Raw genomic sequence first — 20,219 nt, 5'->3', positions numbered from 1 at the left:
GTTGGTCCAGCAGCCACCAAAAGCCCAGAATACTTTTCAGCTCCTTTATGTACTTGTGTTTCAGCGGAAATTCACATCACCAACAAAGATCCACGATGGGTTGGAGCCTGGTGGCTTGGTTTCATATGTGCAGGCAGTGTGGTAGCCATTGCTTCAATCCCTTATTTCTTCTTCCCAAGAGAACTACCTAAAGAGGTAAGAACCTACCTGAGAACAGCTTAAGGCACAAGCCCTTTCCTCCTGAAATGGAAAGTAAGGGAAGTCAAAATGCTGGAGCAAGAGTCACTGTGGCATAGTGGATAGAGTGCTGGGCTTGGACTGGAGAGACCTGAATCCAAATCCGTGCTCTCCTGGGTGGTGTTGGGCCCAGCCCTGTCTCACTCACTTCAGCCTAGCTCACAGGGTAGAGATAAAGAGAGGGGAAATCTGTGCATGCCATCTGAGTCCCTTGGAGGAAGGACAGAGTACGAATGTGATGGTAACTGTCAGGATATTTTGCTCTGTCTACTTGTGGACTCTTTATCCTGGGTAAACGGTGAGAAGGGCAGCAAATGCTCAGAAGTAGGGATGGAAGGGGGCTGTTGTTCCACGTGCACAAATCTGACTTACCATTAGGGATGGAAAGTTCTGTCAGTTTTGGTTCTCTCAGTTTCTCATTTTCAGAATTTTTCTTTGGAAAAACCTCATGAAAATTCTCTAGCATTTTAGTGAGAATTTCTCCTAACGCACACATTTTTGCATGTTATTTCTCCAAAAAGAATGCATTTCTTTCAACAAGCCTTTTAAGTAGAGACCTTATCCCAGACCGCGTCTGTGCTAGAATTGATTTTAAAGATGTTTTTAAAGTTGTTTTTTAAGATGTTTTTAAAATGTTTCATCTTAATATGTTTTTAAAGATGTTTTATTTTAATACTTTTTAAAGTTTTGTTTTTAAGGTGTTTTAAAGTGCTTTTAATGTTTTTGTTTGCCACCCTGAGCTCCTTCTGGGAGGAAGGGCAGGATATAAAATTAATAAATAATAAATAAATAAATAAATTTTTGTATGTTATTTTCACTACGATATTCATTTTTATGCACTTGTTCCCCTAACATATGCATTTTTGTAAACATTATTTAGTCGAAGAACTGCATTACAAAATTCGGATATGTGCGAATTTCAAAAGATGGCTGTGTTTCAGTTCTCATGATGTTTGTACAGTGAGAATTTGATAAATTCAGCTTTAAATGTGAACTGAATTGAATTTCTCCCCTATCCCTACTCAGAAGCACTCTTGATTATTGGCCCAGATCAGGTACCAAGGAGATTAGACTTCCTATTGGACAAGTGGGTCCAGCTGTCAGGCACCGTCCCCTGCACCTCCTGTGACCCAGCTAGCCTTTACAACCAAGGTGCCATTTTAATATCAAATGGGAAACAGAACTTGTCATGGTTGGAGATCACAATGAAGGCTATAAACCCTCACATCAGACCCAGGCTGTGACTGACAGCAGGATAGACTGGGCAGGAGTTGCCATTAACCCACAGCCATAACAAGAGTAGGAACCAAAGAAATGACCAGGTGAGGCATGAGGGCAGAGCCCTTTGATGGTAGCCTCCTTACCAAGAAGCAAGCCACACCTCTAGTCAGTCAGGGAAGAGGCAGTCAGTCATTGGGAAGCAGCACACTCACAAATGATGAGTTTGCTCTGTTGTATCCCTACCTGGTCTCTTCTGCATTTTATCCACTGACCACATTTCACAAAAGTTTGTGGTGCAGATGGGTGGATGAGTGGGCTTGTATTGTGACAGACTTGAGAAACAGCTGGATCACAGAATCATGAAGTGGGCAAGCATATGAGCTGAATACCAATCTGTTCTTGAGTAAGTTCACCATAAATCTTCAAAAGAAAGAGTTCTGGTCACGAAGGCAGAAGAAGGTGTGAGTCTCATGACAGAATAAGATTCCCGTATGGGGAAAGCATAGCTGAGTTTCATGGAGAGAACAAGGAAGAGCACTAAAATAAAGAAGGATAGGTGACAAGTCATGGGATGTGGAGTGGGTGGGGCAAGACCTCATGCACTTTTCTGTAGCTGACAGTGCAAAAACTAAGGATGATTCTGATCTGGATGCAGCCTTAGAGAAGGTAAAGTTGGGCTGTAAAGGGTGAGGAGACTTACTTGTTCCCTAAATTGCCTCCCCCTTGTTTATGGGCAGTTTCCTCAAAAGATCAGCTCAAGCAAGCATGTTCTTGTACTGGGGAGGAAGTGCTTGTTTCTGTGAGCTCTGCAGAATGATTGCTGGCAAACTGTTTGCTGCAAGAAGCGTGAAGAAGCCAGCAGCATTTGAAATGAATTACTCTTTTCCAGTGAGACATAAAGCCAAGATCCTGGTCGCCCCTGATTGTTAACAATCCCATGGCACGCTTTGTAAGAGTAGCAGTGATAAGACTGATGTCCTGGCCGCTTCCCAGGCTGGGTAATTGCTTTCTTCCTGCCTTCTCTCCACCTGCGTTTTCAGTAGAAACTTCAGTCAAAAGGCCTGCAAAGTTTTGCCAAGGCCAAGTGACCACTTACCGACAAATATCTTACACATAAGTAATTTCATCTAAGGAAAAAACTACTTTGGGAGGAGGCACGTTGGAGCTGAGGAAATGATGGAGGGGAAGAATGCTTAACCCTTTCCCCATCTCCTCTGCTTTTCTGTTACAACTGCTTCTCCTGAAAGAATTCCAGACATGTTTATCCTCATAAACCCTTGGAACCTTGTAGGGTTTGGGGTGGAAAGCAGCTGAACGAAGAATTAATTGTAGAAGAAACACAGTGGGTGGGGCAGAAGTTAAGCATAGTCACCTGCTACTTCTCTACTCCAAATCTCTCCCTCTTTATACACATGCTTCCGTGTAATGTGTGTTTTATTTTATTTATTTATTTATTTATTATTTGATTTATATCCCATTCTTCCTCCCAGCAGGAGCCCAGGGCGGCAAACAAAAGCACTAAAAACACTGTAAAACATCATAAAAACAGACTATAAAATACATTAAAACAGAACATCTTTTAAAACATTTTTAAAAGCTTTCAAGACATCTTTAAAAAAAGGTTAAAAACCTATTATTTAAAAAAAAGATTTTAAAATATATTAAAAAGCAATTCCAACACAGACTCAGACTTGGAATAAAGTCTCAACTTAAAAGGCTTGTTGAAAGAAGAAGGTCTTCAATAGGCTCTAGAAAGATAACAGAGATGGTACCTGCCTAATATTTAAGGGGAGGGAATTCCACAGGGTAGGTGCTGCCACACTAAAGGTCCACTTCTTATGTTGTGCGGAATGGACCTCCTGATAAGATGGTATCTGCAGGAGGCCCTCACCTACAGAGCGCAGTGATCAACTGGGTATATAAGGGATCAGACGATCTTTCAGGTATCCTGGTCCCAAGCTGTATAGGGCTTTGTACACCAAGACTTGAACCTTGAACCTGGCCCGGCAGCAAATGGGCAGCCAGTGCAATTCTTTCAGCAGCAGAGTGACATGTTGGCAATAACCTGCCCCAATGACCAGTCTCACCGCCGGATTTTGCACCAGCTGCAGCTTCCAGACCAACCTCAAAGGCAGCCCAACATAGAATGCATTACAGTAATCAAGCCTGGAGGTTACCAGTGCATGGACAACAGAGGTCAGGCTATCCCGTCCAGAAATGGCCGCAGCTGTCTTACCAGCCGAAGCTGGTAAAAGGCATTCCTAGCCACGGAGGTCACCTGGGCCTCTAGTGACACAGATGGATCCAGGAGCATCCCCAGACTACGGACCTGCTCTTTCAGAGGGAGTACAAAAAAGGAGCCCAAGAAGCGTGGGAGTTCATGAAGGACATATTACAAAAAGCGCAATCGCAAACAATTCCAAAGAGGAAGAAAAATGGAAGACATCGGAAAAAGCCAATGTGGCTACACGGAAGACTGGTGGAGGAGGTAAAAATAAAAAAGAGCATGTATAAAGAATGGAAGGAAGGATGCATCACCAAGGAAGAGTACCGACGAGCGGCTCGGGCTTGCAGGAATAGCGTAAGGAAAGCTAAAACCCAGAATGAGCTGAGGCTGGCGAGGGAAGCGAGGAACAACAAAAAGGGGGTTTTCAGATATGTTCGAGGCAAGAGAAAGACCAAGGAAATGGTGGGACTGCTGCTCAATGAGGATGGCAAAATGTTGACAGATAACAACGAAAAGGCAGAACTGCTCAACGCCCATTTTGCCTCCGTTTTCTCCCAAAAAGGGAACAGTGTGCAACCTTGCATCGGTAGCCATCTCAGTAAGGGGTCGGGATTGCAGTTCAACATTGATAAGGAGATAGTCAGGAAATACCTAGTTAACCTAAATGAGTTCAAATCTCCAGGGCCTGATGAACTGCATCCCAGAGCATTGAAGGAACTAGCGGATGTACTCTCGGAACCTCTTGCCATCATCTTTGAGAAATCCTGAAGAACGGGAGAGGTGCCGGAGGATTGGAGACGGGCAAACGTCGTCCCGCTCTTTAAAAAGGGTAAAAAAGAAGATCCAGGGAATTACAGGCCGGTCAGTCTGACTTCAATACCAGGAAAGATATTAGAACAGATAATAAAAGAGTCCATTGGCAACTATCTAGATGACAATGCTGTGATTAGTAGGAGCCAGCATGGGTTTGTCAAGAAAAAATCCTGTCAAACTAATCTCATCTCTTTTTTTGATCGGGTCACTAGCTTAGTAGATGGTGGAAATGCTGTAGATGTCATCTATCTAGATTTCAGCAAAGCATTTGACAAAGTCCCCCACGACCTTTTGATTAGCAAACTGGTCAAATGCGGACTAGATGGAAATACTGTTAGGTGGATTCACAACTGGTTGGAAAACCGTACTCAAAGAGTGGTCGTCGGTGGCTCTGCTTCGGACCGGAAGGAGGTTTTGAGTGGAGTGCCACAGGGTTCTGTCCTGGGGCCGATACTCTTCAACATTTTTATCAATGACTTAGATGATGGGGTGGAGGGAAGCCTTATGAAGTTTGCGGATGATACGAAACTGGGAGGGATAGCTAACACAACGGAAGACAGGAATAAAATCCAAAGGGACCTGGATAGACTAGAAAATTGGGCTGAAATTAATAAAATGACATTCAATAAAGACAAATGCAAGATTCTGCCTTTAGGCCACAAAAACAAAATGCATGGGTACAGGATGGGAAATACCCGGCTTAGCAGTAGTGCGTGTGAGAAGGACCTTGGAATTGTAGTGGATCACAAGTTGAACATGACCCAGCAGCGTGATGCTGCGGCAAAAAAGGCAAACGTGGTTTTGGGCTGCATAAACAGAGCTATAGTTTCCAGGTCAAGGGAAGTAATAGTCCCACTATATTCTGCATTAGTCAGGCCTCATCTGGAATACTGCGTTCAGTTCTGGACGCCTCATTTTAAGAAAGATATAGACAAGTTGGAGCGGGTTCAGAAGAGGGCGACGAGGATGATAGCCGGTATGGAGAACAAGTCTTAGGAGGAAAGGTTGAAGGAACTTGGCATGTTCAGTCTGGTGAAGAGAAGGCTGAGGGGTGAGATGATTGCACTCTTTAAGTACCTGAAGGGCTGTCACATAGAGGAGGGTACAGATTTGTTTTCTGCTGCCCCAGAGGGTAGGACTAGGTCTAATGGTTTTAAGTTGCAGGAGCGTAGATTCAGATTGGACATTAGAAGGAACTTCTTGACAGTAAGGGCGGTTCGGCAATGGAACCGACTGCCTAGGGAGGTGGTGGGATCCCCTTCGCTGGATGTCTTCAAGCAGAGGCTGGACAGCTATCTGCGGGAGATGCTCTAGCTGTGGATTTCTTGCTGTGAGCAGGGGGTTGGACTCGATGGCCTACAAGGCCCCTTCCAACTCTATGATTCTATGATTCTACAACCCCATCCAAAGCAGGCAACTGACCAATTATCTGAACTCGGGAACCACCAACCCACAGGGCCTCTGTCTTGCTAGGATTCAGACTCAGATTATTGGTCCTCATCCAGCCCACCACTGAGTCTAGGCAGCGGTCCAGGGCTTGCACAGCCTCTCCCGATTCAGATGTTACAGAGAAATAGAGCTGAGTATCATCAGCATACTGCTGACACCTTGCCCCAAATCTCCTGATGACCGCTCCCAAGGGCTTCATACAGATGTCTAACAGCATGGGGGATAAGATGGTACCCTGCAGCACTCCACAGCACAACTGTCAGGGGGCCAAAAGACAATCACCCAATGCTATTCTCTGAAAATGACCTTGGAGATAGGCTCAGAACCACTGTAAAACAGTGCGGCCACTATCCATCTCACCAAGTCAGCCTAGAAGGATACCATGGTAAATGGTATCAAAAGCCGCTGAGAGATCAAGTAAGAGTAACAGGGTTGCACTCCCCCTGTCCTCCCAATAAAGGTTTTTATCTCCAGATAAAGTGTGTGTGTATGTGTGAGAGAGATTTGAAATTTTGTTGCCAAACTTGAGGTCCTTTACAGCCCATAATCATGGCTGTTGCTGAAGACCTAAGAAGCCAAGCAACATCTTCCCATACATTAAGTGAGCAAGGAACACAATCCACCAGTGCTCTTGTGCAGCTCCCTTTCATTTCAGTGATGCTTACAGAGGAGAACTTCCTGGTGAATTACAATCCGTGGATCATATCTTCTTGTCTCCTACTTCTCTGGCCTCTGTACTAATCGTAGCTGTTGGAGCATGAGACATAAACCAATAAACTAGCCCACCCATGATAAAAGGTTCTCCCCTCCACCAGCACCCCATCAACTGTTTGCTTCCAGTCACAGGTATGCAGCTTAAAAAATAAAAGCTGCCCTTCCTGAAATGGTCCTATGTTTCTAGGAGGCGTGGCATAAAGGAAAAGGACTGGGAAGTGGACTGGGAAGAGATCAAAGCCTGACTTTTAGGGCTCTTATCCTTTGTACATGATCCAAAGGTGTCCCAAGATTAGTCATGTGTTATGTCTAATGTAACATTACTTACCTGTTCCTAGGAGGAGCCTCAACGGAAAAGCATTGTAGAGGTTAATAAGAAAGACTTAATGTATGAACTTAAAAATGACCCTGAAGACCTGGGAGACCACACTCTGTCACAGTTCATCAAAAGTAAGTCTGTGTATATCATAGGGATGGAATCCTCTCCTTTTTATGTTTCATTTTTAAGTATGGCCCCATGATGGTCATTAACGATCCAATTCCCATTTCCTCCAATAGCTTTACATTTTTCCAATCTCTGACAATATTTATTTATTTATTATCTTTTGCAGACAATTATTGATATTATAATTGCTATTTATTCATGAGTCTCCACTGGTATCAATCTTTATTCTGAACTCTGTAATGATCGCCTGTTTACATTCCTTTTCAAGTGCACTGCAGACAAATTAAGGCAGATAATCAAGTCATTGTCTTCCCCCCTTCTGCTTTCTGTCTGTCAGTTACAATCAACATTTCATTGACAACAGTGAAAGGGAATACATATTTTAAGAGCTCATATAGAAAGTAGATTGATAAAAGTATCATTCACATTACTGATGATTTCAAAGTGAATATTTTTTTAAAAAATGAATCAGAAAAAAAGAAGAATGAATCTGAAACCAGGCTTGGAGAGTTGCTTCTTCAAAATTCTCCCCGCAAAGATAGAGAATATCAGAAATAATTAATCTGATGGCAAATCCAATTATTGCAGAAATGGAGTTGATCTCTAGTATATCACCCATCAAGAAGCCCTACTCTACTCTGCTCACTTGTGTTTCCAAGGTTACACATGACTCACTTCACACATTAAATGAACCACTGTGTTTTCCCATGTAAGCATGAAGATGTGATATTTGGGATCTTTGATCCAGAGTTTGTTGCACTCCACAGTGGTTATTGGCATTGGATTGCATCTACACTTGCTTAATTACTTGGTAGAATTAGCAAAGACAAATAAATCCCAATTTTTAAAAAGGTTTTTGGTTTAATGTATTTTAAAGTCTGTTTGTATGATTTAAAGTGTTTTTAGTGCTTTTGTTTGCCGCCCTGGCCTCCTGCTGGGAGTAAGGGTGGGATAATAGATAGATAGATAGATAGATAGATAGATAGATAGATAGATAGATAGATAGATAGATAGATAGATAGATAGATAGATAGATAGATAGATAGATAGATAGATAGATAGATAGATAGATAGACAGACAGACAGACAGACAGACAGACAGTTAGATAGATAGATAGATAGATAGATAGATAGATAGATAGATAGATAGATAGATAGATAGATAGATAGATAGATAGATAGATAGATAGATAGATAGATAGATAGATAGATAGATAGGGTTTAAACAGATGGTCAGCAAGCACTACGGCTTTGCATCTTGATGTGCCAAATGCAGTGTTAGAGCATAGCAAGATTATATACAGACTACCCAAATTCATACATCCTGGACCAAGAACTTAGACATAATTACTGTGAGAGAGACTGAGAAAGATAGAAGTGAAAAATTCAGTCGTTACTTTATAAGGAACAGGGAGGGGTGCTAGGGATATGACAGGGTCAAATGGAGACATAGACCTACCAACCAAAGGCTCAAACACAATTAACCAGGGTTTGAATCATGTGAGGAAGATAGGAAGATTTCGGAAAAGAAGGAGATGGAGAGAAAAAGGAAATTACAATAATTACCTGTTCAAAACACATTTTTTGAGCAACCGAAAAGACGACTGTACACATGGACATCACCAAGCGGTCAAAATTGATTATATAATTGGTAGCAGAAGATGGAGAAGTTCCATACTTTCTGTGAAAACAAGACCAGGAGTAGACTGCGGTACAGATCATGAACTGGTCGTATTGAAAATCAGAGTAAAGCTAAAGAAGACCAACGAAGCAATCATAATGCCAAAATACAATTTAAATAACATCCCAGAATCATATAAAGATCAAATAAGAAACAGGTTTGAGGCTTTAAACTTAGTTGACAGAGAACCAGAAGAACTATGGAGTGAAGTCAGAGGCATTATCAAGGAAGAATGCAAAAAGCCAATACCTCTAGTTAAAAAGAGAGAAAGACCTCAATGGATGACTGAAGAAACTCTTCAAATGGTTCAAGAGAGAAGGAAAGCAAAAACAAAAGGAGATAGAAACACAGTCAGTACCCTAAATGCAACAATACAGCAACTAGTACGTAGAGACAAAGAAAACTATTACAACAATTATTGTATAGAAATAGAAGAGGACAACAAAAAGGGAAGAACAAGAGCCCTATTCCAAAAGATTAGAGAAATGAAAGGGAAATTCAAACCAAGAGTAGGGATGTTGAATAATCCACAGGAGAACACACTGACTGACCGAGATGAAATAAAAGGAAGATGGAAGCAATACACTGAAGAATTCTACAAAAGAGATGCCAGGATGACAGATTCATTCACAGAGGAACCGCCAGGAACAGATGGCATACCAATAGAGTTGCTACAAGCTACTGAAACTGAATCTGTCCAAATTTTGACAAAGATTTGTCAAGAAATATGGAAAACTAAACATTGGCCCACAGATTGGAAGCGTTCAATATACATCCCAACTCCAAAGAAAGGGGATCCCAGGGAATGCAGTAATTATCAAACTATTGCCTTAATATCCAAGTCAAATAAAATAATGCTCAAGATTCTACAACAAAGGCTCTTACCGTATATGGAGTGAGAAATGCCAAATATCCAAGCTGGATTTAGAAAGAGAAGAGACAGCAGAGATCATATCGGAAACATACATTGGATAATGGAACGGAGCAAGGAATTTCAGAAGGAAATCACCCTGTGCTTTATAGATTACAGCAAAGCCTTTGACTGTGTAGATCATGAAAAACTATGGAATGCTTTAAAAGAAATAGGGGCGCCACAGCATCTGATTGTCTTGATGCGCAACCTATGCTCTGGACAAGAGGCTGCTGTAAGGACAGAATATGGAGAAACCGATTTTATTTTATTACCCTATTTAATCTATACGCAGAACATATCATATGGAAAGCGGGATTGGCCCAAGATGGAGGTGTGAAAATTGGAGGGAGAAATATCAAAAATTTAAGATATGCAGATGATACCATACTACTAGCAGAAACCAGTAATGATTTGAAACAAATGCTGATGAAAGTTCAAGAGGAAACCACAAAAGCAGGACTACAGCTGAACGTCAAGAAGACTAAAGTAATGACAACAGAAGATTTATGTAACTTTAAAATTGACAATGAGGACATTGAACTTGTCAAGGATTATCAATAACTTGGCACAATCATTAACCAAAATGGAGACAATAGTCAAGAAATTAGAAGAAGGCTAGGACTGGGTAGGGCAGCTGTGCGAGAACTAGAAAAGGTCCTCAAATGCAAAGATGTATCACTGAATGCTAAAGTCAGGATCATTCAGACCATGGTATTCCCAATCTCTATGTATGGATGTGAAAGTTGGACATGATTCACTAGAAAAGACAGTAATGCTGGGTAAAACCAAGGTCTCCAAGGTCGCTGTCAGAGAATAGCATTGGGTGACTGTCTCTCGGCCCCCTGGCAGTTGTGCTATGGGGTGCCGCATGGTATCATCTTGTCCCCCATGCTGTTTAACATCTATATGAAGCCCTTTGGGGCAAGGTGTCAGTAGTATGATGATGATACCCAGCTCTATATCTCCATCTGAATCAGGAGAGGCCATGCAAGCCCTTGGCCACTGCCTGAACTCGGTGGTGGGCTGGATGAGGGCCAATAAACTGAGTCTGAATGCTAGGAAGATGGAGGTGCTGTGAGTTCGTGGTTCCCAAGTTCAGATAATTTGTCAGTTTCCTGCTTTGGATGGGGTCGTACTCTCTCTGAAAGAGCAGGTCCGTAGTCTGGGGGTGCTCCTGGATCTATCTTTGTCACTAGAGGCCCAGGTGACCTCAGTGGCTAGGAGTGCCTTTTACCAGCTTCGGCTGGTAAGACAGCTGCGGCCATTTCTGGATGGGATAGCCTGACCTCTGTTGTCCATGCACTGGTAACCTCCAGGCTGGATTACTGTAACGCACTCTATGTGGGGCTGCCATTGAGGTTGGTCCGGAAGTTGCAGCTGGTGCAAAATGCGGCAGTGAGACTGCACACTGGGGCAGGGTATCGCCAAAATGTCACCCCACCGCTGAAACAATTGCACTGGCTGCCCATTTGCCACCAGGACAAGTTCAAGTTTGTAGTTTTGGCATAAAAAGCCCTATACAGCTTGGGACCAGGTTACCTGAAAGACTGCCTTACTCCTTATATACCCAGTCAATCACTGCGCTCTGCAGTTGAGGGCCTTCTGCAGATACCATCTTATCAGGAGGTGCATTCTGCACAACACAGGAAACGGACCTTTAGTGTTGCGTCACCTACCCTGTGGAATTCTCTCCCCTTAAATATTAGGCAGGCGCCATCTCTGTTATCTTTTTGGCGCCTGTTGAAGACTTTCCTCTTTCAACAACCTTTGCATAATTCAAGCTCCAAGCGGGACAAAGCAAGCCAAGCCTATAAAAGAGATTTATTTATTTATTTATTTATTTTATTTCATTTTTAAACTGCCCATAGCGAATAGCTGTCTGGGTGGTGAACAAAACAAGATTAAAATACAATATTACAATAAAATTACAATAAAATCAGCAACAAGTTAAACGAAAAACATTAAATGAAACACATGGAACATTAAAATGCCTGGGAGTATAGCCAGGTCTTAACCTGGCGCCTAAAAGAAAGTACTGAAGGCGCCAGGCGTATCTCCTCAGGTAGGCTGTTCCACAGTTCGGGGGCCACCACAGAAAAGGCCCTAGATCTAATAACAATCCTCCGGGCATCCTGATGAGTTGGTACCCGGAGGAGGGCCTTGGATACTGAACGAAGTGAACGGGTAGGTTCATAGCGGGAGAGGCGTTCCACAAGGTATTGCGGTCCCACACCGTGTAAGGCTTTATAGGTCAAAACCAGCACCTTGAATCTGGCTCGGAAACAAATAGGCAGCCAGTGCAGGCAGGCCAGGACAGGTGTTATATGCGCAGACCAGCGGGTCCTCGTCAACAACCTGGCTGCCGCATTTTGCACTAGCTGAAGTTTCCGAACGGTCTTCAAGGGCAGCCCTACGTAGAGCGCATTACAGTAGTCCAGTCTAGAGGTTACCAGAGCGTGAACAACTGAGGCGAGATCGTCACTGTCCAGATAGGGGCGTAGTTGGGCTACTAAGCGAAGATGGTAAAACGCATTCCGTGCCACCGAGGCCACTTGAGCCTCAAGCGACAAGGAAGGGTCAAAAAGGACCCCCAAACTACGAACCTGTTCCTTCAAGGGGAGTGTAACCCCATCTAGAGCAGGATGAACATTAAAAGGCAAGCCTAGCCCTAGAGAGTCTCTCCCATGTTAAGACTTGCTGAGGAGGAGGTGGGTGATGAGGTGGGCACTGAAAGGAGTATTCCTCCTTTCCCTTTCAGTGACAACTGACCAGCCTCAGTTTCAGCAGATGAATCAATATTTCATTTCAAAATAGCAATATGTTCTTTCAAATAGCAATATTAATTGGTGGGGGGGGGTCATACTGGTAAAAGCAGTTAGTGGCCAAAGAACAAACTCAAATCAATACCACCTGTTAGGCTGATGGAATGCTTTTGAAGCAGCACCGGCCAGCAGATCCCATCCCTAGGCTATATCCATTTGCCCCGGCTTCTGGCCTGATTCCCCACAAATGGGGCTTGCTTTGTAATGCAAATAGCAGATGAGGGAGTGGGCGGGGAGGCAATCCAGATCACACACACACACACAACCTCCTGTTTATGTAAAAAAAATGCAATTACTAATTATTATTATTTATTATTATTATTATTAACTTTATTTATACCCCGCCTTTTTTCCAAATTGGAACTCACAGCGGCTTCCAGATAAAAAACAGATACAATTAAAACCTACCAAAGTTAAAAGCATATAATACATAGATAAATAAATATAGACAGATATAATTAAAAAATGAACTCTAATTTAAAATAGCATTAAACTGTTTCTGATAATTAAAAACTACTCATAAAATCAGAATAATTAAAAAATAAACAAGCAAGAACAATATAACCTCCTTTTGGGCCTATCCTTAGCTGCCTTCGGAATAAAAGGCTTGCTGAAATAAGAAAGTTTTTACCTGTCAACGAAAGGACTGCAGGGAAGAGGCCATTCTTATCTCCTTAGGGAGGGAATTCCAAAGCCTAGGGGCAGCCACCGAGAAGGCCCTATCTCGTATCCTCACTAGTTGTACTTGTGCGGATGAAGGTATTGAAAGAAGGGCTTCTCTTGAGGATCTCAGGGCCCGGGCAGGCACATAGAGGGCGATGTGGTCTGAGAAATAGCCTGGACCCAAGCCATGTAGGGCTTTATAGGTCAACACCAGCACTTTGAATTATGTCCGGAAACAAACTGGCAGCCAGTGGAGCTTTTTTAACAGGGGAGTTGTATGGTCCCTGTAATCAGCCCCAGTTAACATTCTGGCTGCAGCACGTTGTACCAGCTGAAGTTTCCAAGCAGTCTTCAGAGGGAGCCCCACGTAGAGCGCGTTACAGTAATCTAAACGGGATGTGACTAAGGCATGTGTCACCGTGGCCAGATCGGACGGGTCAAGGAACGGGCGCAGTTGGCGCACTAATCTCAAATGTGCAAAAGCCCTCCTGGGCACTGCAGAAACCTGGGAATCCAAATTTAAAGCTGAGTCCAGGAGGACACCCAAACTGCGAACCCGTGTCTTCAGGGGGAGTATAACCCCATCCAGCACAGGCTGTATCCCTATTCCCTGATCTGCCTTACGACTGACCAGGAGCACCTCTGTCTTGTCTGGATTAAGCCTCAATTTGTTCACCCTCATCCAATCCACCACTGATGTCAGACACCGGTTTAAAACTAAGACAGCTTCCTTGGAAGAAGGTGGAAAGGAGAAATAGAGTTGGGTGTCATCAGCATACTGGTGGCACTGAACTCCAAATGCCCGAACAACCTCTCCCAGCGGTTTCATGCAGATGTTAAATAGCATAGGGGACAAAACTGAACCCTGAGGGACTCTACAGGCCAACAGGAGTCGAACAGGAGTCCCCCAATACCACCTTCTGGGTTTGCCTCTCCAGGAATGACCGGAGCCACTGCAAAACAGTGCCCCCAAGTCCCATCCCAGCTAGGCGGTCCAGGAGGATACCATGGTTGATGGTATCGAAAGCCGCTGAGAGGTCCAGCAGAACCAACAGGGACACACTCCCCCTGTCCAGTTCTCTGCGTAGGTCATCCACCAAGGCGACCAAAGCCGTCTCCGTCCCATACCCAGGCTTGAAACCAGATTGAAATGGATCTAGATACTCCATTTCATCCAGGAATCTCTGGAGCTGGGAGGCCACCACACGCTCTATTACCTTACCCAAGAATGGAATATTGGACACTGGCCGGTAGTTATCCATGTTTAAGGGGTCCAGGGAGGGTTTTGTGACTGGTGTCACATTTAGTTTAGTTATACACTGTTTCCAGTGTTTTTTGCTGTGTTTTTTCATGGGTGATGCAGTGTGTATGAGTGAGAGCGAGAGCGAGACTGAGACCTCCATCAACCATAAACCAGGCTCGGGTGCCTTCCTACCTGAACCACAAGAGAAGTACGTCTGCTACAAGCCTTCCAGATTTGTTTTTTGCATGTGTTAATCACCTCACCTCAGAGCATAACATATGTTCTCTGAACCTTGAATTCCTCAAAGGTATGATCTATATATATAAGCCCAAATACCTCACTTAGCACTCAGTCAGCTGACCTCAAAGACCATACTGTCTCCACTAGGCCTTATAAGCCTGATCATCAGTCTGAGCAACATGTCTCGTCGCGGAAGGTGCTGTCTGGCTAAGCTGCTGCTCCTTCCTATCACCTTATACATATTGTCGCCAGCCCTGAATAATCAGAGCTTGGAAAAGTTACTTTTTTGAACTACAGCTCCCATCAGCCCCAGCCAGCATGGCCACTGGATTGGGCTGATGGGAGTTGTAGTTCAAAAAAGTAACTTTTCCAAGCTCTGCCTGAATTACCATACTTGCTGCTGCTGAGAGAGAAATATAAGGTAGCATGTAGCAGAAAAAAACAAGAGCACTATTTATTTTAATTTTTTTCGATGTAGAAACATCATAATTTGCTACTCTTTCCTCTGTTCTGTTGCAGTGTTTCCTGTGGTTTTGCTGAGACTGATGAAGAACCCAGTCTTTATGACGGTTGTCATGGCTATGGTCAATATGTCTGCAATGATTGCTGGCTTAGCAACCTTTTTGGGCAAACTGCTGGAGCGGCAGTTCACCCTGACAGCATCTGTTGCCAACATGATCATAGGTGTGTGCTACTTCCCTGGTCCCAGATCACATAGTCTAGTTCGGCCAGATTGGGGATGGAAAGATATGTCCATTTCAGTTTTCTCTGTTTCTCATTTCCCCAATGCTAAATTCAGTTATCCACATTTATGCAGCAATTTGCAATGTTTTAAAAATCCTCATGAAAATACTTCAGCATTTTAGTGCACATTTCTTCTACTAAACACATTTTATATGCAGTTTTGACTAGTGTACACATTTTGCAAGCAATTTCTCCTAATGGAATGCATTTTTGTATGTTATTTTCACTGATATATTTCATTTTTATGCACACCTTCCCCTAACAGATGGATTTTTGTAAGCATTCTTTGGCTGGAGGACTGCATTGCAAAATCCGAATGTGTAAATGTTGAAGGATGGCTGTGTTTTGTTCCCATATTGCTTCAGAGTGGGCGAATTTGATAAATTCTGCTTAAAATGTGAACTGAATCAAATTTCTCCCCCGTCCCTATCCAGATTCAGTTTCTGTTGCATTGCCTGCATAGCAGGGGGCAGTGACATTCCAAATTTCAGCAGCATTCCATTTTCAGGGCAAGAATCAGGTCTCAGCCTTCTGTTTGTGAAGCTCTTGCTAAAAGTCAAGCCATCCAATGCAAAAGAATGAAATTTTTGCACCAAACCATGTACAATGGCAACTCTCCTTCTCTTTATCAAGACAGGAGAGGGGAAGGGATTGTACTCTCCATCAGTGGTGGGTAGACTTTAGGCTTTGTACATTATGCTTTGTTTTATATTAGAATTCTGACAGCTAGGAGAGCAAACTAGGGGTGGACATTAATTTAGAATTAAGAAACAAAGTGCTTCTGAGCACATACCCAGCCCATGAATGGTCTTTTCAGTACCAGATCTGAGCTTTTCACACAAAAATGTTTTCTCCCACATAGATTTATTCCAGTAGCCTAATATGGGAGTGAGGGAGCCTTTTCATTGTTGCTGTTGTTGAACTATTGGGAATCAGAAACCCTTGTCAGCCCATCACAAATACATGCTTTTGGTCACATGGGGAATGCCTGCTCTAAAGTGGCAAATGCAAGGCCTTCTCCCTGTCAAAGCACTTGCCAAGAGAATAGGAGGAATGTGGATCCCACAGTAAATCACCTCCTTTAAACAATGGCATGCTTTGGATCCTTTTTCCTTCACTGGGCAGGGAAATATTACGCGGCTGACTGATCGCTGCATTCAAAGAGGCGAACACACACTCATATTTCCCAAATGATCACTGAATCTGGACATCCTGTTCAGTGAAGGTGAAAAGGCTTTGGGACATGCTGCACCCCTTTTGTCTTAGCACTAGTAAGTGGGTATCAAGTGCTGGGCTTGCCTAAGAGCATGATCATGGCCTTGGCTGGATCAGACCAAGACTTCCTCTAGTCCAGCAGCCAGCCAGATTGGGAGCTGGGGGAGCTCTCTTGTTGAAGCCCAACATACCGTTGCCACTGAATATGTTTTAAATAAGTGAAGCAACAAAGATAAGACTGACTCTGGCGCATCTGGCAACTCTCCCAAAAGGAAGCAGGCTGCATTGGGAGAACATTAGGGATTGCCCCCAGAGCTGGCAGGTCATCTTATTTCCACTCTTTGCCTCTGTCCCACAGGAGCTGTCAACATCCCCAGTGGCATGTTAGGAATAATACTTGGAGGTGCCATCATAAAAAAATGCCGTCTCACCCTCAAACAGACCACCATCATGTGCATGATCGGCATGGGTTTTTGTGCCCTCTGTGACGTTCCCCTCCTGTTCTTGGGCTGCCAGACACAGACAGTTGCGGGACTTGACTACTCCGGAAGGTACGCAAATATACCCTTTTGTGATGTTCAACACTTTTATGTTAAAATGCTGTATGTGCTTCTCTTGTTATTTATGGTAAGTGGATTGTATTAGAATGATTAAGGTAAGTGGTGAGTGTTGGGAATGAGTGAGATAGTATGTTGGTGCAGGCTGGTTTGTGATTGGTTGAGTGAATGGGCGGTTGAGGGTTTTGTTTTTGAGTGTTTGGCACTTGAACAGATAGATAAGTTAGATCAGATTTGGTTTCCTTTTATGAGCTATGTCCACAATGATTCCTCTACAATAGGTCCTCCACCCTCCCACGCAGGTCTATGGAGAGGGTGCTTCTTCTAGTATGGCTATTGTCATCACATGCTTGAGTATGTAACCAGAAAGTGTGTTTTCTATTCATAAGCTAATGTTGATATCACTTGTGTCTGTCTGTAAGAAAAACTCAATAAAATATATTCTAAAAATAGTATGATGAACGTTTGAAGAGAGAGGGAACAGTTTTTGAGAGGGTCGAAGAAGCTGAGAGCAATGCCATTCAGGAGTCTAGACCAAGAGGCTAGACTCCTAGCAGGGTGACTCAAGGTGAAGATGTCAGAGCTGAAACACCAGACTAAGATGCATCCAGACTCAGAGGAAGGCAATGGTAAACCACCTCTGAATACCTAGCTGATAGGGAACCAGAAGTCAGAGACATTATCAGGGAAGAATGAAAAAAAGGAAAATCATCAAGGATTTTAAATTGGTATTCATTCATTTCTGGCCCTTTCCTTACTTTCTTTTTCTTTGTCATCCCTTAGTTTCTGCTCTACTGAAATCCTGTTTTGTGTCTACTCTACACCTTGAGTTGCCTTCTGACTAACATCCCCAGCTACTCTCTCTCATTGCCCCCTCTCTCTAGAACTCATTCTGGTCGCTGGACATCCATACCTCTCCCTCTTTGCATTCTATTTTAAGTAGCCTCTGAAATACCTTTGCTCTTGAGCCATGTCTCATCCATCCCTTTCTCTTTTCTCATCTCTGACCCTTTCCTAAGTTTGTGTGAGTTGGGTTTGTTATTTTTTTATTATGTACAGGACTTAGTGCTAAGGTGCTCCATAACTGTTGAGCCCCAGCTCTCTCAGGAGGATCAAGGAGGGGGGCTGGATGAGCATCACTGCCGGCTGCTAGGGCAAGGGGAAGAATCAGAGGGTGTTGAGACTTTGAGGATGAGGCGGGAGGGGGGATGTTTGACACTGTGCCACTTCCCACAGACAGTTCTCCCGCCGAAGAAGACTGCACTCAGCTTCCAGATGCCCCCATAGAGCCGTTGAGGGATGTCTTGGCACACGCGCCAACTCCACACACACCCCCGAGCTCCCCCCTTGGCACATCGAAAGCTTCCCCACCTCCTGAAGCCCAGTCGGCACCTATCGAGGCTGTATTGCCGGATGAGCCAGCGGAGGCACACCCCCTTTGGCCCGTGCCAGACGCCAGGAGAAGTGCTTCGGTCAGAGGGAGGGTCTTTGAAGGAGTCAGAGATTACGGGCAAAGACCTTTCCTACTTAAGCCTGCTGCCCCCTGACCAGGGTGCTGACTCAACTTCCTTCACACGCTGCAGAGTTTACTTAGGTAGCCTAGTTAGGGATTGCTGTGAGCTAGCATAGTGTGCCTATGAAACATATTGCCTTCGATGCTACTTTAATAAAACAGGAATTGATTCCATCCTCATCTCCGTCTTGTGAGTCTCGCTCTGGGCAGGACAGCAACAGGCATAGGGAAACTTTTGCACTACACGCCTTTGTATCTGACTTTCAGGACTCTTTCCAGGCATCTCCCCAGCCTTGCTTTGTTCTCCTCTCAAGTGCTTTTGCCTGGCTGAAGTGGGTTCTTGAGCTTTGATCATGCCTCTTGCTTGCCTAGATAGAGAGCGGAGGTGTGGGTGTATGTGTGGAAACCTTGGACTTTTGCGCAGCTGATGTGTAGCCTACTGTATAACCGAAGAGTCACATCTGTTGCTCAGCTCACTTTTGCCTCCAGACCCACCCAGTGGTGGTGTGCAGCCCCTGAAACATTGCCCATGAGGGAACGTGGCCCTTGGGCTTAAGAAGGTTCCCCAACTGTACTGCCCTGACCGGGAGCTTTCAGGTTTGAGAGATACCAAGGAGTCAATAAGTCAGAGTCTAGGTTGTCTTACAAAGAGAAGTTTATTGAGTAACTTACGGCACATGTACCCAATGAATCAGACTGCAAGGTCCCTGCACAGAACATTGACCAGTCTGAACACCTCACTGGGCATCAAGAGGGACTTATATAGCAAAATTTTTGGCAAGGCACAATGGTGATGGATAAATGATTAGTTGCTATCTTACATCAAATTATTGCTTCTCAGCATAATACATGATTAATTATCCTATATCAAGCTAAGCATCAAAAGAGATGCTATGAATACATCTATTGGCAAATACCTGCAATCACAACAATTGATGGCTACTATCTTTGAAGCATCACAGCATTTGATCTTGAAGCATCATAGCCCTTGATTGATTATCTTGTTTTCATACATTCAAAGTGAGAAAGCATTGCCCTAATTAAGACTACTACAAGCAGATCATCTTGACCTCTTAAGACTACTCTCTTGGTAACATTAGCACATCAGCCTTTTTAGATAAGGCTTGGAGCTGCTCTTCCTGGCAGCACCTCAGACAGCCAGGCCACTCCTTGGCAAGGACCAGCTGAGCTACGAGCTAAACTAACAAAACAGAGAAGCTAAACGAATTCTTTGCATCTGTCTTCACAGTGGAAGATATAGGGCAGATCCCTGAACCTGAACTAACATTTGCAGGAAGGGATTCTGAGGAACTGAGACAAATAGTGGTAACGAGAGAGGAAGTTCTAGGCTTAATGGACAATATAAAAACTGACAAATCACCGGGCCCGGATGGCATCCACCCGAGAGTTCTCAAAGAACTCAAAGGTGAAATTGCCGATCTACTAACTAAAATATGTAACTTGTCCCTCGGGTCCTCCTCCGTGCCTGAGGACTGGAAAGTGGCAAATGTAACGCCAATCT

General features: G+C 43.8%; 1 protein-coding gene across 6 annotated transcripts in view; it reads left to right on the top strand.

Moving 5' to 3' along the window:
* The window catches only part of SLCO2B1 (solute carrier organic anion transporter family member 2B1), a 166,389-nt gene that overhangs the window by 130,602 nt on the left and 15,568 nt on the right, over nt 1–20,219 (top strand). For all 6 annotated transcript variants that reach the window (XM_061629125.1, XM_061629128.1, XM_061629129.1 and 3 more), the window contains 4 exons: nt 65–195; nt 7,000–7,111; nt 15,188–15,352; nt 16,986–17,178. In XM_061629125.1, coding sequence (XP_061485109.1) covers nt 65–195; nt 7,000–7,111; nt 15,188–15,352; nt 16,986–17,178 — 601 coding nt within the window. The remainder of the gene's footprint in view (nt 1–64; nt 196–6,999; nt 7,112–15,187; nt 15,353–16,985; nt 17,179–20,219) is intronic.

This window comes from Rhineura floridana, chromosome 5 (assembly GCF_030035675.1).
Source record: "Rhineura floridana isolate rRhiFlo1 chromosome 5, rRhiFlo1.hap2, whole genome shotgun sequence".
NCBI classification, from domain to species: Eukaryota; Metazoa; Chordata; class Lepidosauria; order Squamata; family Rhineuridae; genus Rhineura; species Rhineura floridana.
The sequence above is the reverse complement of the archived record's forward strand: the minus strand, read 5'-3'. Positions and strand labels throughout refer to the sequence as shown.